The 27813-nt window shown below is 32.7% G+C and overlaps 2 protein-coding genes across 5 annotated transcripts in view; both read right to left on the reverse strand.

Annotated features, from left to right (window-relative positions):
- slco1d1 (solute carrier organic anion transporter family, member 1D1) overlaps positions 1-27813 on the reverse strand; it is a 790174-nt gene that overhangs the window by 56190 nt on the left and 706171 nt on the right. The window lies entirely within an intron of this gene.
- Positions 1-27813, reverse strand: part of muc5e (mucin 5e) — an 89762-nt gene that overhangs the window by 5147 nt on the left and 56802 nt on the right. For 3 of the 4 annotated variants that reach the window (NM_001442860.1, NM_001442859.1, XM_087245646.2), the window contains 18 exon segments: positions 5801-5909; positions 7638-7677; positions 10151-10258; positions 10389-10426; positions 12473-12623; positions 12762-12793; positions 14870-14979; positions 15288-15357; positions 18379-18557; positions 18833-19094; positions 19708-19894; positions 21529-21767; positions 22392-22601; positions 22954-23277; positions 23427-26746; positions 26844-26985; positions 27071-27181; positions 27314-27470. In NM_001442860.1, the coding sequence (NP_001429789.1) occupies positions 5801-5909; positions 7638-7677; positions 10151-10258; positions 10389-10426; positions 12473-12623; positions 12762-12793; positions 14870-14979; positions 15288-15357; positions 18379-18557; positions 18833-19094; positions 19708-19894; positions 21529-21767; positions 22392-22601; positions 22954-23277; positions 23427-26746; positions 26844-26985; positions 27071-27181; positions 27314-27470 (5789 nt within the window). 4 annotated transcript variants of the gene reach the window in all.

A 27813-nucleotide genomic window follows, 5' to 3' on the forward strand; every position in this document is an offset into this window, starting at 1 on the left:
CACAGCGGAATGAACCGCCAACTTATCCAGCAAGTTTTTATGCAGCAGATGCCCTTCCAGCTGCAAACCATCTCTCGGAAATATATATATATATTGTTTTTAACATATGCTGAATTATTCTTGAAAGTATCTGCACTTACGTTTATAAAACTGAGTAAATTATGAAAGATTTTTTTATTATTATTTCTTATTGGAGCACGTGTTTAAAAATATGACATCAGAATAACTATAAAAACACAAAACATCCAATAACAATTGTTATTCCAAATCTACTGTATTGGGTATTTTGGTACTACAGTTTCATGTATGCAGTTATCCACTGGTAGAAAACAATCAGAAATGTAAAAATTATTTGTCATGACAAAAATACAAACACAAAATGCACAACAAGATTTTCATCCATGTTTATAAATACATTTACTATAAAAAATAATAATAATAATACAGAAAAAGACAAAAGTTCCGATAGTACCATCTAGTGGCCAAATTAATAGTCAAGAAACTAACTCAGTAGCTGTTTTATGTTCACCCCTATAAATCTGACAAGTTAACCTAATGATTTGGGCTGAGACAACATGAATGAGCTGCATTTTATGTACCGTATAATTATATTTAGTCATTCATTTTTTTATTTTTATGTTGTTACATTCAATTATTTTTTTATTAAAATATTTATTTATTTATTTTTTTTTTAAACTATTGATTGTTTTTAAAATTTGTTACATTTGCTTTATTTTTATTTACTCAAATATTTGTTTATTTATTCATTGAACTATTTATTTATCCAACTCTTTGTTGTTTTTAAATGTGTTAAATAATTGTTTATTTATTTATTTGTTTATCTTTTAAACTATTTTGTTTATTTAACCATTTGTTGTTTTTAAAATGTGTTGCATTTATTTATTAACTTTTTTGTTAATTCAGCTATTTGTTGTTGTTTTTTTTATCTATATTTTTTGTTAATTCAGCTATTTGTTGTTGTTTTTTTTATCTATATTTTTTGTTAATTCAGCTATTTGTTGTTGTTTTTTTATCTATATTTTTTGTTAATTCAGTTATTTGTTGTTGTTTTTTTATCTATATTTTTTGTTAATTCAGCTATTTGTTGTTGTTTTTTTATCTATATTTTTTGTTAATTCAGTTATTTGTTGTTGTTTTTTTATCTATATTTTTTGTTAATTCAGCTATTTGTTGTTGTTTTTTTTATCTATATTTTTTGTTAATTCAGCTATTTGTTGTTGTTTTTTTTATCTATATTTTTTGTTAATTCAGCTATTTGTTGTTGTTTTTTTTATCTATATTTTTTGTTAATTCAGTTATTTGTTGTTGTTTTTTTATCTATATTTTTTGTTAATTCAGCTATTTGTTGTTGTTTTTTTTATCTATATTTTTTGTTAATTCAGTTATTTGTTGTTGTTTTTTTATCTATATGTTTTGTTAATTCAGCTATTTGTTGTTGTTTTTTATCTATATTTTTTGTTAATTCAGTTATTTGTTGTTGTTTTTTTATCTATATTTTTTGTTAATTCAGCTATTTGTTGTTGTTTTTTTAATTATATTTGTTGTTAATTCAGCTATTTGTTGTTGTTTTTTATCTATATTTTTTGTTAATTCAGTTATTTGTTGTTGTTTTTTTATCTATATTTTTTGTTAATTCAGCTATTTGTTGTTGTTTTTTTAATTATATTTGTTGTTAATTCAGCTATTTGTTGTTGTTTTTTATCTATATTTTTTGTTAATTCAGTTATTTGTTGTTGTTTTTTTATCTATATTTTTTGTTAATTCAGCTATTTGTTGTTGTTTTTTTATCTATATTTTTTGTTAATTCAGCTATTTGTTGTTGTTTTTTTATCTATATTTTTTGTTAATTCAGCTATTTGTTGTTGTTTTTTTATCTATATTTTTTGTTAATTCAGCTATTTGTTGTTGTTTTTTATCTATATTTTTTGTTAATTCAGTTATTTGTTGTTGTTTTTTTATCTATATTTTTTGTTAATTCAGCTATTTGTTGTTGTTTTTTTATCTATATTTTTTGTTAATTCAGCTATTTGTTGTTGTTTTTTTATCTATATTTTTTGTTAATTCAGCTATTTGTTGTTGTTTTTATCTATATTTTTTGTTAATTCAGTTATTTGTTGTTGTTTTTTTATCTATATTTTTTGTTAATTCAGCTATTTGTTGTTGTTTTTTTAATTATATTTGTTGTTAATTCAGCTATTTGTTGTTGTTTTTTATCTATATTTTTGTTAATTCAGCTATTTGTTGTTGTTTTTTTAATTATATTTGTTGTTAATTCAGCTATTTGTTGTTGTTTTTTTATCTATATTTTTTGTTAATTCAGTTATTTGTTGTTGTTTTTTATCTATATTTTTTGTTAATTCAGCTATTTGTTGTTGTTTTTTTAATTATATTTTTTGTTAATTCAGCTATTTGTTGTTGTTTTTTATCTATATTTTTGGTAATTCAGCTATTTGTTGTTGTTTTTTATCTATATTTTTGGTAATTCAGCTATTTGTTGTTGTTTTTTTATCTATATTTTTTGTTAATTCAGCTATTTGTTGTTGTTTTTTATCTATATTTTTGTTAATTCAGCTATTTGTTGTTGTTTTTTTAATTATATTTGTTGTTAATTCAGCTATTTGTTGTTGTTTTTTTATCTATATTTTTTGTTAATTCAGCTATTTGTTGTTGTTTTTTATCTATATTTTTGTTAATTCAGCTATTTGTTGTTGTTTTTTTAATTATATTTTTTGTTAATTCAGCTATTTGTTGTTGTTTTTTTATCTATATTTGTTGTTAATTCAGTTATTTGTTGTTGTTTTTTTATCTATATTTTTTGTTAATTCAGCTATTTGTTGTTGTTTTTTTTATCTATATTTTTTGTTAATTCAGCTATTTGTTGTTGTTTTTTTTTATCTATATTTTTTGTTAATTCAGCTATTTGTTGTTGTTTTTTTTATCTATATTTTTTGTTAATTCAGTTATTTGTTGTTGTTTTTTTATCTATATTTTTTGTTAATTCAGCTATTTGTTGTTGTTTTTTTTTATCTATATTTTTTGTTAATTCAGTTATTTGTTGTTGTTTTTTTATCTATATGTTTTGTTAATTCAGCTATTTGTTGTTGTTTTTTATCTATATTTTTTGTTAATTCAGTTATTTGTTGTTGTTTTTTTATCTATATTTTTTGTTAATTCAGCTATTTGTTGTTGTTTTTTTAATTATATTTGTTGTTAATTCAGCTATTTGTTGTTGTTTTTTATCTATATTTTTTGTTAATTCAGTTATTTGTTGTTGTTTTTTTATCTATATTTTTTGTTAATTCAGCTATTTGTTGTTGTTTTTTTAATTATATTTGTTGTTAATTCAGCTATTTGTTGTTGTTTTTTATCTATATTTTTTGTTAATTCAGTTATTTGTTGTTGTTTTTTTATCTATATTTTTTGTTAATTCAGCTATTTGTTGTTGTTTTTTTATCTATATTTTTTGTTAATTCAGCTATTTGTTGTTGTTTTTTTATCTATATTTTTTGTTAATTCAGCTATTTGTTGTTGTTTTTTTATCTATATTTTTTGTTAATTCAGCTATTTGTTGTTGTTTTTTATCTATATTTTTTGTTAATTCAGTTATTTGTTGTTGTTTTTTTATCTATATTTTTTGTTAATTCAGCTATTTGTTGTTGTTTTTTTATCTATATTTTTTGTTAATTCAGCTATTTGTTGTTGTTTTTTTATCTATATTTTTTGTTAATTCAGCTATTTGTTGTTGTTTTTTATCTATATTTTTTGTTAATTCAGTTATTTGTTGTTGTTTTTTTATCTATATTTTTTGTTAATTCAGCTATTTGTTGTTGTTTTTTTAATTATATTTGTTGTTAATTCAGCTATTTGTTGTTGTTTTTTATCTATATTTTTGTTAATTCAGCTATTTGTTGTTGTTTTTTTAATTATATTTGTTGTTAATTCAGCTATTTGTTGTTGTTTTTTTATCTATATTTTTTGTTAATTCAGTTATTTGTTGTTGTTTTTTATCTATATTTTTTGTTAATTCAGCTATTTGTTGTTGTTTTTTTAATTATATTTTTTGTTAATTCAGCTATTTGTTGTTGTTTTTTATCTATATTTTTGGTAATTCAGCTATTTGTTGTTGTTTTTTATCTATATTTTTGGTAATTCAGCTATTTGTTGTTGTTTTTTTATCTATATTTTTTGTTAATTCAGCTATTTGTTGTTGTTTTTTATCTATATTTTTGTTAATTCAGCTATTTGTTGTTGTTTTTTTAATTATATTTTTTGTTAATTCAGCTATTTGTTGTTGTTTTTTATCTATATTTTTGGTAATTCAGCTATTTGTTGTTGTTTTTTTATCTATATTTTTTGTTAATTCAGCTATTTGTTGTTGTTTTTTTATCTATATTTGTTGTTAATTCAGCTATTTGTTGTTGTTTTTTTATCTATATTTTTTGTTAATTCAGCTATTTGTTGTTGTTTTTTTATCTATATTTGTTGTTAATTCAGCTATTTGTTGTTGTTTTTTTATCTATATTTTTTGTTAATTCAGTTATTTGTTGTTGTTTTTTTATCTATATTTTTTGTTAATTCAGCTATTTGTTGTTGTTTTTTTATCTATATTTTTTGTTAATTCAGCTATTTGTTGTTGTTTTTTTATCTATATTTTTTGTTAATTCAGTTATTTGTTGTTGTTTTTTATCTATATTTGTTGTTAATTCAGCTATTTGTTGTTGTTTTTTTATCTATATTTTTTGTTAATTCAGCTATTTGTTGTTGTTTTTTTATCTATATTTGTTGTTAATTCAGTTATTTGTTGTTGTTTTTTTATCTATATTTTTTGTTAATTCAGCTATTTGTTGTTGTTTTTTTATCTATATTTGTTGTTAATTCAGCTATTTGTTGTTGTTTTTTTATCTATATTTTTTGTTAATTCAGCTATTTGTTGTTGTTTTTTTATCTATATTTGTTGTTAATTCAGTTATTTGTTGTTGTTTTTTTATCTATATTTTTTGTTAATTCAGCTATTTGTTGTTGTTTTTTTATCTATATTTGTTGTTAATTCAGCTATTTGTTGTTGTTTTTTTATCTATATTTTTTGTTAATTCAGTTATTTGTTGTTGTTTTTTTATCTATATTTTTTATTTGCTCAACTAGTTGTTGTTTTTAAAATTGTTAAACTTTTTACATTTAAATTGTTGTTTGTTTATTTATTCAACTATTTATTTCATCCATTAATTTTCCTTCGCTTTCGGTTTCAGAGATTTCCACAGCGGAATAAACCACTAACTATTCCAGCATATGTTTTATGCGGTGGATGCCTTTCCAGCTGCAACCTACGACTGGGAAACGCTCTCATTCACACATACACTACGGCCAATTTAGCTTCCCCAATTCACCTATAGCGCATGTGTTTGGGCTGTGGGGGAAACCCACGCGTACACCGGGAGAACATGCAAACTCCACACAGAAACGCCAACTGACCCAGCCAAGGCTCGAACCAGCGACCTTCTTGCTGTGAGGTGACAGCTCTACCCACTGCGCCACCATAAAAATTAGTCGTTTTTAAAATTGGTTACATTTATTTTGTTTTTATTTCATTTATTCAACTATTTGTTGTTTTTAAAATTTGTTACATTTATTTATTCAAACATTTTATATTGTTGTTGTTGTTATTTGTTATCTTTGACTTTATTACCAGACCTTTACATAACAATCTAAGCATCTCAAAAACACTAAACATTCTGCTTTATTTTCGAGTAAACCGTGTTTGAAAATCAGATATCAGACTTGCCTGTTTTGGGTCTCACACTGTCCTTCACAACTGGCCAGTTCAACTTCTTGTGTGCAGTTCGAGATGGTCAGATTTACCCTGATCATCCTGACAGAACATGTTACGTTACCTGTGAAGCAAATAACAGGATAAGTTACATGTATTACCTTCATTACTATAGTAATTTACATTATACAGGTACTCAAGTCATTTATTCATTCATTTATTTGTTTGATCGATTGTTTGAAAGCGAAGAACAGTAATAAACAATAGAGTCATATCTGTTAATGATACTACACGATACAAATGTACTAATGTAGATATTTATAAATGTACAATACCTTTTTAAAGTATTTTAAAAGGTATTGCTTTAATATAATCAATATCATTTGTGACATTCGCAAGGTTTACTTTCGTTTGTAATCCATTTGATGCGTTCTGCTGAAGTCAATAAAGTAATAAAAAATATTTTTTTCAAAAATAAAAATGTATAAAAATGTAAAAAAACAAAAAAATGTATAACTTAGAAATTTTTTAACTAAATAAGAATTAGAATGTGTGGATTTTTGAAGAGTTTATACCTTTTTTAGTTATTTTATGTTATGTATACTTTTATTTATTTTTAAATCATCAACATTATTAATGTTATACAAATGCTGTTCTTCTGACCTTATTATTAATAACTATTCATATAATTAATATAAATAATTAAATAAATATATTGAATTAATAATTATTAATTTTATTTAGTTTAATTAAATATTATTTCATTTATTTATTTTAATTAAATATTATTTTTTACTTTGTTTTTTATTTAGTTTATAGTTATTTTATTTTATATTAATTTTCAAATGTAATATTTCTTTACATATTTTTTATTTAATATTAATTTTTTTACTTAATATTTTTTACTTTTTATTATCTTTTACTTTATTTTATTTTTATTGCTTTTATTTTATATTTATTTTATTTTATTATCTTTTATATATTTTTTATTTTTAATATTTCTTTTTTTATTAAATTAAATTTTATTCAATTTCTAATCAATTTAATGCAATGTTAATTCAAGAACCCTTTTCTGATGTATGTTTTTTAATCTAATTTAATTTAATTTAATTTTATTCTATTTTATGTTTTTTTTATTTTAATTTTATATAATATAATTTTTTACTTTATATTTTTATATTTATTGTGTATATATTTTTATTTAATATTTCATTATATATATATATATATATATATATATATATATATATATATATATATATATATATATATATATATATATATATATATATATATATATATTTATATAATATTTCACTTTTTATTTTTTATTTGATTTATTTTTTATATATTTTATTTTATATTTAACTATTATTAAGTGTTTCATTTCATTATATGTATTGTATATGTAGTTTTATTTATTTTTATTTTATATTTCATTTTTTATTAAATGAAATTTTATTCACAAAGCGGATCAATATAATTCAAGGTTAATTCAAGAACCCTTTTCTGATGTATATATGTATGCACTTATGTACTATATATATATGATCTGGATGTGTGATATTTATTTATGTATTTATGTATAATTTAAGGATTCATTCATTTCAATTATATACATGTTTTACATTATATATACTCATATATTTAGTTATATAAAAAGTAAAAGGCAAAAGGTCTGAAATTAAATGTGTGATAACTGTAAAAGTGTCCAGTCGTCTGTTAATGACACCATATTGGTCTTGCAGTGAACATATGGAGCGGACATCAGGAATGAACTAAACCCTGCTGTGTTATGCTACATTTCCATTAATACAGAACCAACGAGAGTCAAACATTTTTGTTAACCTACATGAGTAGCAGCAATGATGTTCATCCCACACTCGTGAATCCTGAACACACACAAAACACAATACATTAGATATATAGAAAACAGAAACAGCAAAAATACTGCCTCACACTTCACTATAATGTTAATTAAAGTACGCATGAAATCTAAAATTTGCAACGTTTGTTTTGCTAGTTTGTTTTTAAGGCGAACAATTAAAATAATTCACCGGAAAAATTTTTTTGGTTATCTTCAATCAAATTTTGAACATTTGCCTCCGTGTTTAAAGGGGCGGAGCTGCTCTGATGATGTCATAGTTTGACAGTAATATTTGTAACTACTACCGTTAGTTTGCTATGAGTAAACGAGGCACGAAAAAGAAAGCCTCGCCCCCTACTCAATATTCCGTTTCAGTCGGAAGTACATCAACATACTGAAATGAAAGTCTAAGTACTGGTTTCCACGACAATTACCATTAAAATACGATACGAACCGTAAAATTTTAACCATTAAGATTACGTTTACTTTATTGAAATGCAATTTGAATCTAAATGCGACAAACTACATATCGTTGGACTTCTGAAGACTTCTGAATACATATTTTACCTCTGTGTTTAGTAATAGATTGAAACCTACAATAAAAAATGTGGTTACGTTTACTGTATAAACCATAATAATATAGTCTAAACATGAAGCAATCATGACAACCTACACATCATTTGAAAGCGTAGAACGTCTAGTTTCTGTATCTGGTGACAACTTTTTTGTAGATATTTTAAAGTAATGGTTATTTGTTATTTAGCGACAAGAATACCTAGAGTTGTAAAGCATTACTTTGCTACAGCAATCCACATAAAATTCTAATCAAATACCATCAAGTTGCACATACACTGTAAAAGTCGACTATTGTCGACTTTACAAATATCGTCAAGGTTCATATTTCTTTTTCTACTTATTTCGTTTTCTACTTAACAGAAAAGTTCTGCCAACCACAGCTGCCGTTTTTTAACTATATATTTTAAAGACTTTCTTACAGTGTATCTCTATAATTCAAAATGGCCTTTTTAAGAGTTCACACTTAGCTGATGATCAATAAAGCGTAATTGGCATGCTGTCATGGGAGAGAGCTTCTGATTGGTTAACGCGGCGCGAATGTACGCTGAAGTTCAGATTTTCGAAAAATCATAATAATATAGTCTAAACATGAAGCAATCATGACAACCTACACATCATTTGAAAGCGTAGAATGTCTAGTTTCTGTATCTGGTGACAACTTTTTTGTAGATATTTTAAAGTAATGGTTATTTGTTATTTAGCGACAAGAATACCTAGAGTTGTAAAGCATTACTTTGCTACAGCAATCCACATAAAATTCTAATCAAATACCATCAAGTTGCACATACACTGTAAAAGTCGACTATTGTCGACTTTACAAATATCGTCAAGGTTCATATTTCTGAAAACATACACAAAAATAGGGGGCGCTCTTGTATGCTCACCAATGGAAAATGAATGGTGGTCATGTTTGGTACTGCACCCGAACAAACTCTTACCAAAAAGCAAATTTTTTTTAGAGATATTGACTTCAAATTTGGTATATAATTTGTTTAGATGTTTGATTCAAGTTTAAAGGGGGTTTTGTAAAAAAATATTTGTTGTACTACATTCGAATATACGTTTATTAATTATTGGTTAAACCTAAAGGCATGTAAACTTTTGTTTTACTTAACTTCTTAGAACTTTTTTCTCTTCAGCTACATATCTGACATCTTACGGCGTTGAAACGCAATCTTAAATCTGCATATTAAAGTGTTAAAGATTAAATATTTAAGCTGAACGTGTAAATTTTTATCTATGTGCGAAAAATGCAATGACAGTTAAGGGGTTAAAAAGAAGTACACTTTAAAGGGGACCTATTATGTAAAAATCACCTTTATAAGGGGTTTAAACACAGTTGTGTGGCGGTAGTCTGCGAATATAACCAGCTACTAATGGTAAAAAGATATTTATTTTATTTATTATAATCACACTTGATAAAAACAGTCTTCGATTGACATTCTCACTTTGTACGTGTCATCAGAGCCCCGCCCACTAGTGGCCATCTCTCACTTATTAGCATAGGACGTTAGTCTTGTTTTTGATTCTGCCACTTTGCTGACAGACAGACATTTGTAGCTCCGCCCTCTTTTGAAAAGAGCACAATCTCATTTGAATTTAAAGCGACAGTCACCAAAAATGCTATCAAAAGGATCAAAGCCTAAAAAGGGGAGTTTCAGAGAGTTATAAAATATTATTCATGGCATGTTTTGAGCTGAAACGTCACACACACACTCTAGGGACATTAGAAACTTTTTTAAGATCTTGTAAAAAAGGAGATAATAGGACCCATTAATAGTTTCTAAAGGGTTTTAAGACATATTCCATAAAGATTTATTGATTTTAAACTAATCCACGAATATAGAAGGCAATAAAATAATAGCCAAAGGATCAATACAATTGCCATTATGACCATTAAAACAAATGTTGGTGATCCTCACCTCAGCACAGCTTTGCAATGGACACACGGTTTTCTCGACTTCGGTTCCTGTTTGACTGCAGCTGAAAGACTCACACGGATGAGAGGGGTCTGTCCAGCGATCTCCCACCTGAATACACCATACACACACACAGAAAACAATGCATCATGTGCTAATTTTAGTCACGGATAGTTATTTTTAAAACTATACACTAACAAAACTCCCCGTTGTGAGTGAACCCGCAAACTATTTCCTTTACCTTGTACGTCTTTCCATTGTACTCGCAAATCTTCTCAACTGTAAAAAAAGGAAACAATACATACATTAAATCGATATTCTGCTAGTTATTCCAATCATCCGTGGCACTTTAAACACAGCACTTAAACCCAGAGTACCATTATTCAAAATATTTTAAGACCACTTCATTAATGTAAACATTACTATCATTTCAATGGCACAAAACTCTCAAAATGCGACAGCAAAAAGCTGGTTAACAGTAAGTTTTCCTAATTTATATGTTCTAAGTTCACACTTAGATACTGTTTGACAACTTGTTAGCAAGTTAGCAGGTTTGGCATGTTGGAGGGAACCCTGAGCTCGGAGATAGTTGAGCCCAGGGCTCCCGCCAGGTCCATAGAGCATGTGAGGGGAGTACAAGGTCAGGTGTTCTCGAGAGCTCTCCTCGGCAAAAGAGGAAAGGAGGAGAAGGGGTGGATGGGGGGTTTCTTCGGAAAACGAAGATAAGCGAGTAGTTCTTAGCTAGGTTACTTATAGTGAGTTTGGATCGATCCGATTGGCTAGCCAATGAGTGTAGATGAGTGGCCAGCTGCAGTCAACCGTATCACATGCTCCTCTCGAAATTAGTTTGTGAAACTTCATTTAACAACCGTAAATTGACTTTCCAGAATTCCCTACATGACACTTCAATTTTTATGCTTTTTTGTTGACCATTTCGTTTTTTCGAGTTTTACGAGTTTCCAGGATTTGTGTGAACGACACTGAGCAGCATTGAAATATTAGTATGTTGTTCTGCATGTTTGATCTGAGCTTTGTTTAGTTACTTCAATAGTCCAATAATATTACAAATGAATGAAATATGGTAGTTTTCTGTCAAATTTAGAAAATTATTTTGCGTTTTCTACTTAACAGAAAAGTTCTGGCAACCACAGCTGCCGTTTTTTAACTATATATTTTAAAGACTTTCTTACAGTGTATCTCTATAATTCAAAAAGGCCTTTTCAAGAGTTCACACTTAGCTGATGATCAATAAAGCGTAATTGGCATGCTGTCATGGGAGAGAGCTTCTGATTGGTTAACGCGGCGCAAATGTACGCTGAAGTTCAGATTTTCGAATTCGAGAGATTCGCGCGAAACGCTCGTTAAGCGCATCAAACGCGCAAAAAGCTCAATTCGCCCTGCGCCATTCGCGCAATTTGCGTTATTCGCGCCGCGCCATTCACGTGTATCGCGCCGCAGGTTGTCTATTCGCGCATTTGCATTGACTTAACATGTAAATCACTCGTGCTTGACGCGCATGCCGCGTCTGGTGTGAACGCAGCATAATAACACAGGATTCAATGGAACAATTGTTTTAATTTAAACCAATTTTTTTGCATAGTTTATAGTTTTAGACTATTTACTTGTGTTTTGTTGTTAAAATAATTAAAATCTACATTATCGATGGTGTAAAAGGTCCCTTATGAAACTGAAAATAGTCTTATCAGTCTTTTATCGGAAGATTTTAGCAGCTGAACAACACCTCTGTGAAGATATAACCCGTTTGTAACAACATCTTACGTTACATCGGCTCTGCGTGAAGCTAAAACAGTTTTAAAACAGAACATTACCTGTCTAAGAGAAATCCCTGAGACATTGTGTCATCCTTTCTCTAGCGTGCAAAGCTACTCTTATATTGATTCAAGTTTTAAAAGTTTTGATTAAGCAGGTTTTTACCAATCGCGCGCGCGCCCTCTCTCGAGAACGCGCGGCATCAACAGCGGTCAGCGGAGATGCGTACAAACAGCTGCGCAGTTGTTCAAATCTGCATTTGCTGACAGACAGATTGGGCTACTTATCGGAATTATGAGAGATGACGGCCCGACTCTATTTAATTGGACGAACATTTTTTTTGTTTTATGCCTCACCCAAAATATAAAAATACATATAAACACATTTAGATCATTTACTGTAATCAGTACTATAAGACTGTGAAGAGACTTTCAACCAGCACAACAAACAATGCTTCTGAAGACAATCACCTACTGCACCTTTAACTGGAAATAGCTAAAATGCGCATGAGAATGGCCTTGTTTAAAATCGCTCCAACCCTAGGTAAAAGATTACCGCAGATCTGGTTTCCACAGCAGTCAGAGGTCAGGCTGGAGTAGGCGCCACACACTGGAGTGGGTCCTGGAGGTTTGGGTCGGCACTCTTCAGTTCTGGTCTGGTTATTGCATGTGCATATGTGACAGTTTGATTCCCACACTGCACCCACCTTAAACACAGATGGAAGATTAGTTATAATGTTATATACAGTTATAATATATATATATATATATATATATATATATATATATATATATATATATATATATATATATATATGTGGTTGCACTATTAAATAAACTCTTACCGGCATAGGCTCACCCAGTGGCCCTTTACAATCTGAAAAAAGATAATAAATACATGATTAGATTACCCAGTTTAGAGAATATTTTAATAATTCATTTTTAATCATGCACATTCATAATTATATTTACAAAAGTTTTTTTTTCCTCCAGGAAAAAGTCCATTTTCACAGCAAAATGTAATAATACAGAAGTTCCACTGCTGATCATTTGATAATTAATAACTATCAGGCTTTATCATTTTTAAGACAGCAAAAATTAAGGGTGGTGAATAAATTAAACTGTATTTAAAAATGACACACTTGCACATCAACAATCAATTAATTATTAATTAGCACTGACATTTCAAAGCAATAATTAATATCATTACATCATTATTAGCGGTATTGTTACATAAAAACATATTTTAAAATTATTATTACAATGAATTTAATATTTAATAATATTTACAATTATTTAAATATTCCATTTTTAACACTGTGATGGTAAAACTGTGATGTTAACAACAACAAAATACCATTAATATTAATAATAATAATAATAATGTACATTTATTCAACAATATTTCATAATCACAAATAATGTTATATTTATTTTATTTAACTGTTATTGTTAAATTATTAGCACACACACACACACACACACACACACACACACACACACACACACACACACACACACACACACACACACACACACACACAATGACGGATTCGTTTTTCTCAGCCAAACCTAGTGATAGACATTTAACACCTAGCTAGCTGTCTATTAGCAGTGAAGCTAACAAAGTATTTTGATTTCTGTCAAGTTTAGAAGCGTACAGTTTTCTGCTGTGGACGCCATCTTGTGGTCAGACGTGGAGGTTGATTCTGGCATACTTAATGTGACAGGCTTTATCCTTTTCAAGACAGCAAAAATTAAGGGTTGTGAATAAATTCAACTGTATTTAAAAATGGCACGCACATCAACCAATTATTAATTAGCAATTAAATTTTGACTGTTTAAATTATGAACAATTGTAGCACTGACTTTTCAAAGCAATAATTAATAATATTACATCATTATTAGCGGTATTGTTACATAAAAAACATATTTTAAAATTATTATTACAATGAATTTAATATTTAATAATATTTACAATTATTTAAATATTACATTTTTAACACTGTGATGGTAAAGCTGTGATGTTAACAACAACAAAATACCATTAATAATAATAATAATAATAATCATAATAAAAATAATGTACATTTATTCAACAATATTTCATAATCACAAATAATGTTATATTTATTTTATTTAACTGTAATTGTTAAATTATTAGCACACACACACACACACACACACACACACACACACACACACACACACACACACACACACACACAATGACGGATTCGTTTTTCTCAGCCAAACCTTGTGATAGACATTTAACACCTAGCTAGCTGTCTATTAGCAGTGAAGCTAACGAAGTATTTTGATTTCTGTCAAGTTTAGAAGCGTACAGTTTTCTGCTGTGGACGCCATCTTGTGGTCAGACGTGGAGGTTGATTCTGGCATACTTTAATGTGACAAGCTTTATCATTTTCAAGACAGCAAAAATTAAGGGTTGTGAATAAATTAAACTGTATTTAAAAATGATACACTTGCATATCAACCAGTTATTAATTATAGTTCAATTTTGACTGTTTAAATTATGAACAATTGTAGCACTGACTTTTCAAAGCAATAATTAATATTATTACATCATTATTAGCTGTACTGTTACATAAAAACATATTTTAAAATGATTATTACTATGAATTTAAAATTTAATATTATTTAAAATTATTTAAATATTACATTTTTAACACTGTGATGGTAAAGCTGTGATGTTAACAACAACAAAATACCATTAATATTATTAATAATAATAATAATAATAATAATAATAATAATAATAATAATGTACATTTATTCAACAATATTTAATAATCACAAATAATGTTATACTTATTTTATTTAACGGTTATTGTTAAATTATTCACACACATATATGTAATATTATCAATAGTTCTAAAAATAATCAAGTGTACATTAGACGTAATTTACAGATGTATTCCTGATCACTCACTCGTGCAATGAGACACACAGATTTGCTTGTGCTCCTCTGCGAGCATCTGGCCTTCAGGACAAAAGCAGCCTGACCTCAGACCAGCCACAGCGGTTGCAGGCACTTGAATCCTGATAAATAAAACAATAAATAAAAGTATTGGTTATGAAGATACATGGAACATAACACCAATCAGCAATTAAAAAAAATATTAGTTCTTAAAAATAGGAGGTCCATATTTAATATTGATTATTTCAACCCAATTCTGGGTGTAATGGGGACTAACTCAAATGCTGGGTTAAATAAATAGGACGAAATTGAACCCAGTCTTTGGGTTTGTCTATATTTTACCCAATTTGGGTTTAAATAACCTAGCATTTCTTCCATATATTTGAAATACAAAGCAGGATGTGATTTAAAAGTATAAACAAACTCTCACCCGGATCGACAGACATCATTCGGAGACTGGCGACACTCATCGTACACCATTGCGCCAGGACATCTGATCTCTGAAAAGAGCAACACTTTCTATTACAGGCACATTCACATTCGCTCACTATTCCCTACATTAGTCCACTATTATGGTCCACTTAAATGAGTGAACATGAGTTTGAAGGATTGAAGAAGTGCCGTTTTGATGGTTGATAAATGACGGATTCCATTTCCTCAGCCAAACCTAGTGATAGACATTTAACACCTAGCTAGCTGTCTATTAGCAATGAAGCTAACAAAGTATTTTGATTTCTGTGAAGTTTAGAAGCGTACAGTTTTCTGCTGTGGACGCCATCTTGTGGTCAGACGTGGAGGTTAATTCTGGCATACTTTAATGTGACAAAATAAAATTTTGATTTAAAAATCACATGTCAAAGCACTTTAATATTGTACTGGTCAATTCTGAAATTGTTCTAAAAATTGTTGACTATAAATACAACAATGAAGACGTTGTTCTAAAAATTGTTGACTATAAACATAATAAAGACGTCGTTCTAAAAATTGTTGACGATAAACACAACAATGAAGATGTAGTTCTAAAAATTGTTGACTATAAATACAACAATGAAGACGTTGTTCTAAAAATTGTTGACTATAAACATAATAAAGACGTCGTTCTAAAAATTGTTGACTATAAACACAACAATGAAGACGTTGTTCTAAAAATTGTTGACTTTAAACACAACAATGAAGACGTTGTTCTAAAAATTGTTGACTATAAACATAATAAAGACGTCGTTCTAAAAATTGTTGACTATAAACACAACAATGAAGACGTTGTTCTAAAAATGTGTTGACTATAAACACAACAATGAAGATGTTGTTCTAAAAATTGTTGACTATAAACACAACAATGAAGACGTTGTTCTAAAAATTGTTGACTATAAACACAACAATGAAGATGTAGTTCTAAAACTTGTTGACTATAAACACAACAATGAAGATGTAGTTCTAAAAATTGTTGACTATAAACACAACAATGAAGATGTAGTTCTAAAAATGTGTTGACTATAAACACAACAATGAAGATGTTGTTCTAAAAATTGTTGACTATAAACACAACAATGAAGACGTTGTTCTAAAAATTGTTGACTATAAACACAATAAAGACGTCGTTCTAAAAATTGTTGACTATAAACACAATAAAGTCGTCATTCTAAAAATTGTTGACTATAAACACAACAATGAAGACGTTGTTCTAAAAATTGTTGACTATAAACACAATAAAGACGTCGTTCTAAAAATTGTTGACTATAAACACAATAAAGTCGTCTTTCTAAAAATTGTTGACTATAAACACAACAATGAAGATGTCGTTCTAAAAATTGTTGGCTATAAAGACAACAATTAAGACGTCGTTCTAAAAATTGTTGACTATAAACACAACAATGAAGATGTAGTTCTAAAAATGTGTTGACTATAAACACAACAATGAAGATGTTGTTCTAAAAATTGTTGACTATAAACACAACAATGAAGACGTTGTTCTAAAAATTGTTGACTATAAACACAATAAAGACGTCGTTCTAAAAATTGTTGACTATAAACACAATAAAGTCGTCATTCTAAAAATTGTTGACTATAAACACAACAATGAAGACGTTGTTCTAAAAATTGTTGACTATAAACACAATAAAGACGTCGTTCTAAAAATTGTTGACTATAAACACAATAAAGTCGTCTTTCTAAAAATTGTTGACTATAAACACAACAATGAAGATGTCGTTCTAAAAATGTGTTGACTATAAACACAACAATGAAGATGTTGTTCTAAAAATTGTTGACTATAAACACAACAATGAAGACGTTGTTCTAAAAATTGTTGACTATAAACACAATAAAGACGTCGTTCTAAAAATTGTTGACTATAAACACAACAATGAAGACGTTGTTCTAAAAATTGTTGACTATAAACACAACAATGAAGACGTTGTTCTAAAAATTGTTGACTATAAACACAATAAAGACGTCGTTCTAAAAATTGTTGACTATAAACACAATAAAGTCGTCTTTCTAAAAATTGTTGACTATAAACACAACAATGAAGATGTCGTTCTAAAAATTGTTGGCTATAAAGACAACAATTAAGACGTCGTTCTAAAAATTGTTGACTATAAACACAACAATGAAGATGTAGTTCTAAAAATGTGTTGACTATAAACACAACAATGAAGATGTTGTTCTAAAAATTGTTGACTATAAACACAACAATGAAGACGTTGTTCTAAAAATTGTTGACTATAAACACAATAAAGACGTCGTTCTAAAAATTGTTGACTATAAACACAACAATGAAGACGTTGTTCTAAAAATTGTTGACTATAAACACAATAAAGACGTCGTTCTAAAAATTGTTGACTATAAACACAATAAAGTCGTCTTTCTAAAAAATGTTGACTATATTGACAACAATGAAGATGTCGTTCTAAAAATTGTTGGCTATAAAGACAACAATTAAGACGTCGTTCTAAAAATTGTTGACTATAAACACAATTATGAAGACGTCGTTCTAAAAATTGTTGACTATAAAGACAGCAAAGTAGATGTTTTTCTAAAATGTGTTGACTATAAACACAACAATGAAGATGTTCTAAAAATTGTTGACTATAAACACAACAATGAAGACGTCATTCTAAAAATTGTTGACTATAAAGACAACAATGAAGATGTCATTCTAAAATCATTGACTATAAACACAACAATGAAGACGTCATTCTAAAAATTGTTTACTATAAAGACAACAAAGTATATGTTCTAAAATTTGTTGACTATAAAGACAACAACGAAGACGTTGTTCTAAAAATTGTTGACTATAAAGACAACAAAGACATTTTCTGCTGTGGAGGCCATCTTGTAGTCAGACATGGAGGTTAATTCTGTCATACTTTAATGTGACAAAATAAAATGCTATTGGCTGTTTTTTAAAAGGGGGAGGGGCTTCCTAATGTTTCAGTTGAGATTACATCAAGTTTTGATATAAAAATAAGATTCAAAGCACTTTAATATTGTACTGGTCAATTCTGAAATTGTTTTCTCACCACAGGAACCATTGGTAAGGCCTCTCCAGTCCACACAAACACCGATCTTTTTGCACTCTGAGGCGGCGTACTCCAGAGAGGAACAGGCTCCCACAGATCTGTTGTAAGCGCAGTAGTCATATCGACAATTCTTCTCCACGAACGTAAGATCGATCCTTCCAGCACACTCCGCAAACACTCTGCAACAAAGGATAGGATGTTGGCACAGCTGGTATAGTCACAACCTATATTAATATATTACAATCGACCAATCAGATTTGAGAAACGTATTTACAGTTACACGCACAATCAGGGTTAGTTGTTTCTATATTATTGTTATTTAGAATAATCTAGCTATTATTTACTTCTATTTTTAGAAATAATTTATTGGTAAAGTGAGGTTTAGAGGTAAATATCAGGGTTCAAACCGCATGAAGAAATACTATAGTATTTTAAACAAACAAAACTTGCTTACTCGTGATGCAGGAGATCACATATCGTAGGATTGCAGGGAGGTGGAGGTGGAGGTGGAGGCATGCTTGTGGAAGGTGGATGAGGCATGCTTGTGCTTGTGGAAGGTGGAGGTGTTGGGGGGACACAGGGAATGTTGGTGGGCACAGATTTGCAATAAGACTTCTCAGGGTCTTCTACAACCCAGTCGTACGCAGTCTTATCGCAGCAGGTGTCTTCTTCAACTACACCATCCCTTCGCATGCATGAAGGTCCACCACAAACACCTGCGAAGCCACAGGAGGTTATAACATAATCTGTTTACGATCTGTAAGATACATTGCGGAAAAGAAGTGCACTTGCTTCCATTAAATGTAGGGGTGCTGAACTTCACATACACCAGGGGTGTCCACACTAGGCCCTTGAGGGCCGGTGTCCTGCAAAGTTTACTTCCAACCCCAATCAGACAAACCTGGGCTAGCTAATTAAGCTCTTACTAGGCTTTCTGGAAACATCCATGCAGGTGTGTTGAGGCAAGTAAGAGCTAAAATCTGCAGGACACCGGCCCTTCCAGGACCGAGTTTGGACACCCTTGACATACACACTCTAAGGCAGGGGTGCTCAACCCTGTTCATGAAGATCTACCTTCCTACAGAATTCAGCTCCAACTCTTATCAAACACACCTAAACCAATTAATTAGGACCTGAACAGCACTTGATAATCACAGGCAGGTGTATTTGGTATAGGTTGCAACTGAAAACTGCAGGAAGATAGATCTCCAGGAACAGGGTTGGTCACCTCTGCTCTAAGGACATCAGAGACTTATTTAACATCTTGCAAACGGGGCATAATAGGTCCTCATTAATCCACACAAATGTTGAATGGTCTTCATAACATACCACACTGTCCTTGGGTGTTGTTTTGGAAGTACTCTTCTGCCAGGCTGATTGTCAGACTGTTGAAAGGAGTAAGAGAGACATAGGAACGGATAGGTTTGATGTAGATGTAGACCTCGCTACCACTGCTTTCAAACCTGAAGACCTGATCTTCATACGGTGGAATGATAACCTCCTGGTTTAAAGAAGACTGTGGGAAGAAAGAAAAAGAAGAGGGTTTTTTTACACTGGAAATGTGATTTAATACAGAGTTTAAGAAATAAGTTGTCCACATATTATCCACAGAGTCAAATGTATAGATCAGGGGTGTCCAAACTCTCTCCTGGAGGGCCAGTGTTCTGCATATTTTAGTTCCAACCCCAATAAGACACACCTGAACCAGCTAATCAAGCTTTTTCCAGGTGTACTAGACTTGATGTGTTGGAGTACGTTGGAGCTAAAATATGCAGGACACCAGCCCTCCATGACTTAGTTTATATGCCCTTGTATAAATTTAGGAGACTAAAAATGTTTACACTTGGCAGGTTTGGTTCAGTTAAAAGAAAGAGCATGCCAAACAAATCTAAATTACATTTATATAGTGTATTTCTGGGCACTCAAATTTAGATTAAATTTGGAAGCATTACTGATTTGGAGGGGGTAGAATCCCATCAACCACCACCTCAAAATGAACCAAAAGACATTTAATGAACCAAGTAGGTAGTAAATGATAACAGAATTGTTATATTTCTCTTTAGGTAAACCAGGTTTAAAAGAACCATTTACTTTTTTTGGATCCAAACCAAAAGAACCAAACTTCAAGTGTGAACCAACCCAAGTAGACGGGGTGAAACGGTTCACGAAATCATCAATTCGGTTTGTATCACAGTTCTGTATTCACAGTTTTCGGGTTGATTCACTTTACGATGTTTAAAATATCCCCCATTTTAATACTAAAATCCTAGCTTAGAGTTCACACTTAGCTGATGATTTATAAAAATCTCGTTTGGCATGTTGTCCTGGGAGACATCCCTGAGCTTGAGGGATCCTCGAGCCCGGGGCGACCTCGCATTCGCAAGTCGAGAGAGGAGCTTGAGCTCAGGTAGATCTCAAAAACGTCCCCACTGATGTGGTTAAGGTGACCTACTTTGGGAAGAAAAAACTGTGGGAGCTAGGCTATGGTGTCCGTTTGGCTTAGTCGGTTTACATTTGATCCATATCTTTAAACGGGGAACCCGAGGAAAACCCATGCGGACAGGGGGAGAACATGCAAAAACGCCAACTAGCTTGGCAAGGACCAGACCGGTGGTGTTCTTGCTGTGGAGTAACAGTGCTAACCATTGGGCAGCCGCCCACTCTAGGTGAAAGGGGGAGGAGAAGAGGAAGAAGGGGGGGGGGGGTTTCCAGACGAAGATAGTTGTGGAATGAAAATCGTGGTTGTTTACAGTGACTTAGGAATCATTTGATTGGAGGATTGTGATTGGCTAATAGGGAATCGGCTGTGGTCAATCATAAGCATGTGATCCTCTTTTAGAAATTTAGTTTAGGTAGTTTAGCAATGCCATACATCAGTGTAAAATACTTAGCATATAATCATCCATTTACTGTATTTTACAGTATGGCTGCAGGGCGCCATGACCATAGTAACGCAACAACAAGCGGCTTCAGGGGACATTTATAAATTGTGCCTTTTGCAAGCAGAAGTTCTTTATTCCAAATGGAGATTTTAAGCTTGTGGAAACGGAACTACACATGTACCGAGCCTTGACAATTTTTCTTTCATGAACCTTCCCATCCCTACTAAGTACATAAGTAGTCATAAAGTTGCTTTGATTATAAGCACACCTCCACAGTGTACTCCTCTGTCACCATAAGTGTGACAACATCATTCCAGTAGTTTAGAGTTATTCCCCTGGAACAGGAGTCATCGATTTCCGGAAGGCAGTAGTAGTTGTCTACAGTAATGCTTAATCTTTGGTTCAGGAGTTGCTCCTCCACTAGAGTGTAGGTGCAGTTCTCCATGAAGTCGAAGGTTGTGCCCTGGAAGGAGATGTAGTGCGGGTCTCCATAAACCTGACACTGGCCTGAGAAACAAAGCGGAAGCACACAGTAAAACGCAAATTGATGAGTTGTTGGAAAAGCAAAACCCTCTTACAGTATGGTAACTCTGATCAAGCTTGCGTTTGTACTGCCAGTGGTACCCTTACGAAAGTGAACCATGGTTTATTTGTAGAAACCATAGTGTTTGTAACACTGTACCAAACCATATCGTTCTATAGAAATGAGCCTTACTATCCTTTGTTGGACTTAGTTAGGAAGACATGTTAGGTAAGTCTGCAAAGGTATACTTTACAAGTAGTAAAACGAATCCTAAGACTTGTATGGCTTAATACAGGGGTCACCAAACTTGTTCTTGGAAGGCCGGTGTCCTGCAGACTTTAGCTCCAATCCTATTTAAAGTGACCTGAACAGGCTGATCAAGGCTTTACTTGGTATACTTGAAACTTCCATGCAGGTGTGTTAGAGCTAAACTCTGCAGAGACATCGGCTCTAGGTACATGCCCAGGGATCAATTTCTGGCAACCATTCGACATCATTGACAAAGAATTCACATATTTCAGTCAGAGGCAAGGTATGTTAAGTCGTAACACCCTGGATTCCATAATAACTAATCACAAGCGTGTTTATATGCAGGTCGGTTTACTTACAGTCACATTTCCAGCTCTCGCAGCAAGTCTCTTCATCTCTGACCAACGACATCATGTTTCTGGGGCAGTCCGTTCTGATTTGGGATGTGGGACAGCTGATGGGTTTTACCTCAATCACTCCGGCCACACAGGTTTTATCGGCGCAATTTTCTCTCCAAGTTTCTCCGCACCCCCAGCTTTGATTCCGCATCACGTCTCTGCACTCACACACTAATAGCGAAAAAAAGGAACACGAAATATTATTCAATTGTGAATTTGAATGTGAATCTTTGAAATTGTCGATTACCTAGATCAGTGGTCACCAAACTTGTTCCTGGAGGGCCGGTGTCCTGCAGATTTTAGCTCCAACCCTAATCAAACACACCTGAACAAGCTAATCAAGGTCTTACTAGGTATACTTGAAACATCCAAGCAGGTGTGATGAGGCAAGATGGAGCTAAACCCTGCAGGGACACCGGCCCTCCGGGACCAGGATTGGTGACCCCTGACCTAGATTAAGCAGTAGTAGGCCTTAAGGATTGTGTAGTTTTTTATTTGTAAGTTCAATGAGTAGTGCTAGTACCTGGAGTTGTCCCAGGTCCAGACGTCTGATCAGGGGATGTTGTTGGATTTATAGTACTAGATACAGGTGTCACAGAAGGTGTTGTTGGATTATTAGTACTGGGTGTAGGCGTTACAGAAGGGGTTGTTGTTGCTTTTATAGTACTAGATACAGGTGTCACAGAAGGTGTTGTTGTTAGATTTATAGTACTAGGTGTAGCCGTCACGGAAGGAGTTGTTGTTGGATTCATAGTAGTGGGTATAGGCGTCGCTAGTGTTACATTACTTTCTTGAGGTGAGGATATAGTTGGTATGGTAAAAACTGGGCCAGTATAAATCGGAAATTCTGGTTGGAATGAAAGAGAAAAACAGAAATAACAAAATTAATTAATATGAAATAATAAGCAATTATTAATAAAAGTGTTTTATCATTTCATTATAAGATTAATAAGTTTGTATTTATAGAAAACACTGTTTATGTTCATTCTGGTTTACCTGTTGTAGACTCTGTCGTCACTGGAGTTGAATATTTTACTGAGGTTGTAGCTTCGGTTGTAGACTTAGTCGTTGATGGTGTTTTAAATGGTTGAGTTGTGCTCTCACTTGTTGCCGCTTGCGTTGTAGTTGTGTATTCTGTTGTTCCTTCAGTTGATTGTAGTTGTGTTGTGTACTCTGATGTGTTCTCTGAATTTGGTGGTTGTGTCGTCGTCTTTTCAACTGTAGTTGCATGCGATTCAGTTGTGCTTTTAGTTGTCGATTCTTGTATTGTGGTTGTGCTCTCTGTTGTCGGTGGCTGTGTTGTTGTAGTTGTTTCCTCTACTTTGGTCATATATGATTCTGTTGTTGATTCTTGCATTGGGGTTGTGCTCACGGAAGTTGGTGGTTGTGTTGTTGTTCCTTCTGTTGTAGTTTCATATGATTCTGTTGTGCTTTCAGTTGTCGATTCCTGTATTGGGGTTGTGCTCTCTGAAGTTGGTGGTTGTATTGTTGTTCCTTCTGTTGTAGTGTCATATGATTCTGTTGTGCTTTCAGTTGTTGATTCTTGAGTTGTGGTTGTGCTCTCTGAAGTTGGTGGTTGTGTTGTTGTTCCTTCTGTTGTAGTGTCATATGATTCTGTTGTGCTTTCAGTTGTCGATTCCTGTATTGGGGTTGTGCTCTCTGAAGTTGGTGGTTGTATTGTTGTTCCTTCTGTTGTAGTGTCATATGATTCTGTTGTGCTTTCAGTTGTTGATTCTTGAGTTGTGGTTGTGCTCTCTGAAGTTGGTGGTTGTGTTGTTGTTCCTTCTGTTGTAGTTTCATATGATTCTGTTGTGCTTTCAGTTGTCGATTCCTGTATTGGGGTTGTGCTCTCTGAAGTTGGTGGTTGTGTTGTTGTTGTTCCTTCTGTTGTAGTGTCATATGATTCTGTTGTGCTTTCAGTTGTTGATTCTTGAGTTGTGGTTGTGCTCTCTGAAGTTGGTGGTTGTGTTGTTGTTGTTCCTTCTGTTGTAGTGTCATATGATTCTGTTGTGCTTTCAGTTGTTGATTCTTGAGTTGTGGTTGTGCTCTCTGAAGTTGGTGGTTGTGTTGTTGTTCCTTCTGTTGTAGTGTCATATGATTCTGTTGTGCTTTCAGTTGTCGATTCCTGTATTGGGGTTGTGCTCTCTGAAGTTGGTGGTTGTGTTGTTGTTGTTCCTTCTGTTGTAGTGTCATATGATTCTGTTGTGCTTTCAGTTGTTGATTCTTGAGTTGTGGTTGTGCTCACGGAAGTTGGTGGTTGTGTTGTTGTTCCTTCTGTTGTAGTGTCATATGATTCTGTTGTGCTTTCAGTTGTTGATTCTTGAGTTGTGGTTGTGCTCTCTGAAGTTGGTGGTTGTGTTGTTGTTCCTTCTGTTGTAGTGTCATATGATTCTGTTGTGCTTTCAGTTGTCGATTCCTGTATTGGGGTTGTGCTCTCTGAAGTTGGTGGTTGTGTTGTTGTTGTTCCTTCTGTTGTAGTGTCATATGATTCTGTTGTGCTTTCAGTTGTTGATTCTTGAGTTGTGGTTGTGCTCTCTGAAGTTGGTGGTTGTGTTGTTGTTGTTCCTTCTGTTGTAGTGTCATATGATTCTGTTGTGCTTTCAGTTGTTGATTCTTGCATTGGGGTTGTGCTTTCTGAAGTTGGTGGTTGTGTTGTTGTTGTTCCTTCTGTTGTAGTGTCATATGATTCTGTTGTGCTTTCAGTTGTCGATTCTTGCATTGGGGTTGTGCTTTCTGAAGTTGGTGGTTGTGTTGTTGTTGTTCCTTCTGTTGTAGTGTCATATGATTCTGTTGTGCTTTCAGTTGTTGATTCTTGCATTGGGGTTGTGCTTTCTGAAGTTGGTGGTTGTGTTGTTGTTGTTCCTTCTGTTGTAGTGTCATATGATTCTGTTGTGCTTTCAGTTGTCGATTCCTGTATTGGGGTTGTGCTCTCTGAAGTTGGTGGTTGTGATGTTGTTCCTTCTGTTGTAGAGTCATATGATTCTGTAGTGCTTTCAGTTGTTGATTCTTGCATTGGGGTTGTGCTCTCTGAAGTTGGTGGTTGTGTTGTTGTTGTTCCTTCTGCTGTAGTTGCATATGATTCTGTTGTGCTTTTAGTTGATTCTTGAATTGTGGTTGTGCTCTCTGAAGTTAGTGGTTGTGTTGTTGTTCCTTCTGTTTCATATGATTCTGTTGTGCTTTCAGTTGTTGATTCTTGTATTGGGGTAGTGTTCTCTGAAGTTGGTGGTTGTGTTCTTGTTGTTGTTGTTTCTTTCGCTGTAGTTTCATATGACTCTGTTGTGCTTCCAGTTGTTGATTCCTGCATTGGGGTAGTGCCCTCTGAAGTAAGTGGTTGTGTTGTTGTTGTTGCTTCAGCTGTAGTTGCATATGATTCAGTTGTGCTTTCAGTTGTTGATTCTTGAGTTGAACGTGTGCTCTGTGAAGTTGCTGGCTGTGTTGTTGTTGTTACTTCAGGTGTAGTTGCATATGATTCTGTTGTGCTTTCAGTTGTTGATTTTGGTATTGCCGTGGTGCCCTCGGAAGTTGTTGGTTGTGTTGTTGTTTCTTCTGTGGTTGCATATGATTCTGTTGTGCTTTCAGTCGACCTTAGCTGTGCGGTTGTACTCTCCGACGTCGGTGGTTGTGTTGTTGTTGTTTTTTCTTTCACTGTAGTTGCATATGATTCTGTTGTGCTTTCAGTTGTCGATTCCTGTATTGGGGTTGTGTTTTCTGAAGTTGGTGGTCGTGCTGTTGTTTCCTTCACTGTTGTTGATTGTGTTGTTTGTTTTGTTGTACTCGCAGTTGTTATTGACTGTGTTGTGTATTTAGTTGTTCTCTCAGTAGTTGGAGACTGTGTTGTGTATTTTGTCGTGCTCTGAGTTGTCTGTGACTGTGTTGTGCTCTGAGTTGTTGGTAACATTGTTGTGCTCTTAGTTGTTGGTGACTGAGTTGTGTATTTTGTTGTGCTCTGAGTTGTTGGTGACTGAGTTGTGCTTTTAGTTGTTGAAGGCTGTGTTGTGTATTTTGTTGTGCTCTGAGTTGATGGTGACTGCGTTGTGTATTTTGTTGTGCTCTGAGTTGTTGGCGACTGAGTTGTGCTTTTAGTTGTTGAAGGCTGTGTTGTGTATTTTGTTGTGCTCTGAGTTGATGGTGACTGCGTTGTGTATTTTGTTGTGCTCTGAGTTGTTGGCGACTGAGTTGTGCTTTTAGTTGTTGAAGGCTGTGTTGTGTATTTTGCTGTGCTCTTAGTTGATGGTGACTGCGTTGTGTATTTTGTTGTGCTCTCAGTTGTTGGTGTCAGTGTGTCATTACAGTCCATTTTTCCCTCAAAGCATTTACTAAGACAAAAGGAAAACAAATCATGATGGTAATTGTATATCACTGGTTAATGTCTAGTTCCTTAAATTATCAATACAATCCTACTAAATGTCTTACCAGCATGTATGTCCAGTGCACATTTCATCAGGGGGTGACAACACTCTGTTCATGAAGCTGCAACTGCAGTTGTCCAAAGTGGTGCATTTACCAATGTTTTCATCATAATATGGAGTCTCCTCAGGGCACCTTGGATAGCAACCTGAAATGTCATCGGTGGACTTGTTAAACATTACTGCAGCACGCTAGGGAGATTAAGAAGCAGGAAGAGGAAGAAGAAAAAATACCTTCAAGCTTTCCCGTAAAGCGGTTATTAGTGCCACAGGTCTTAACCTGGCCGCAGGGATTGTAATGCCAGGTGGACTGGCCCACTTCATTGTAATAGTCACAATACACCGCTGTGAAAAAAAGACAGACACTGTAATCACTTGACTAACCCAGGTAACTCAGGCGCGGCTTCACCGAGAACTGCTCAAGCTTGGGAAAACATTTGTGCAAGCCCATAATTACAAAGGAAATACAATACATACGACACAAATCTGGGGTTCTCCAGTTGACGCAGACATCCTTGGCACTGCATGCCTCTGCGTAAGCTGCCACAGCAGTGCAGAAACCGAGAAACTTTCCTTCGAACTCACAAGAGCAAGACTCTAACACACATGCCTGGTAATACGGCTCTGGATCAACCTACAGAAGTAGTCAGAAGAATCAGCATCAGTTCTTATTCAACCCCTGCTAAAAAATCCAGCTCAAACCAGCCTAGGCTGGTTGGCTGGTTTTAGCTGGTCAACCAGGCTGGTTTTAGCCACTTCCAGGCTGGTTTCCAGCCATTTCCAGCCTGGTCTTAGCTGGTCAGGCTGGATCATGACCAGCTAAATCCAGCTGAAACCATCTTGACAAGCCTGGTTTAAGCTGGACATAGCTGGTTTTGGCTGGGCTCCAAGCCTGCTAGGCTGGTCAAGCTGATTTTAGCTGGTCATCTCCCAGCCTAACCAGCTAAGACCAGGCTGGAAATGGCTGGAAACCAGCC

The sequence above is a fragment of the Danio rerio genome, chromosome 4, assembly GCF_052040795.2.
Source record: "Danio rerio strain M-AB ecotype USA chromosome 4, GRCz13ab, whole genome shotgun sequence".
NCBI classification, from domain to species: domain Eukaryota; kingdom Metazoa; phylum Chordata; class Actinopteri; order Cypriniformes; family Danionidae; genus Danio; species Danio rerio.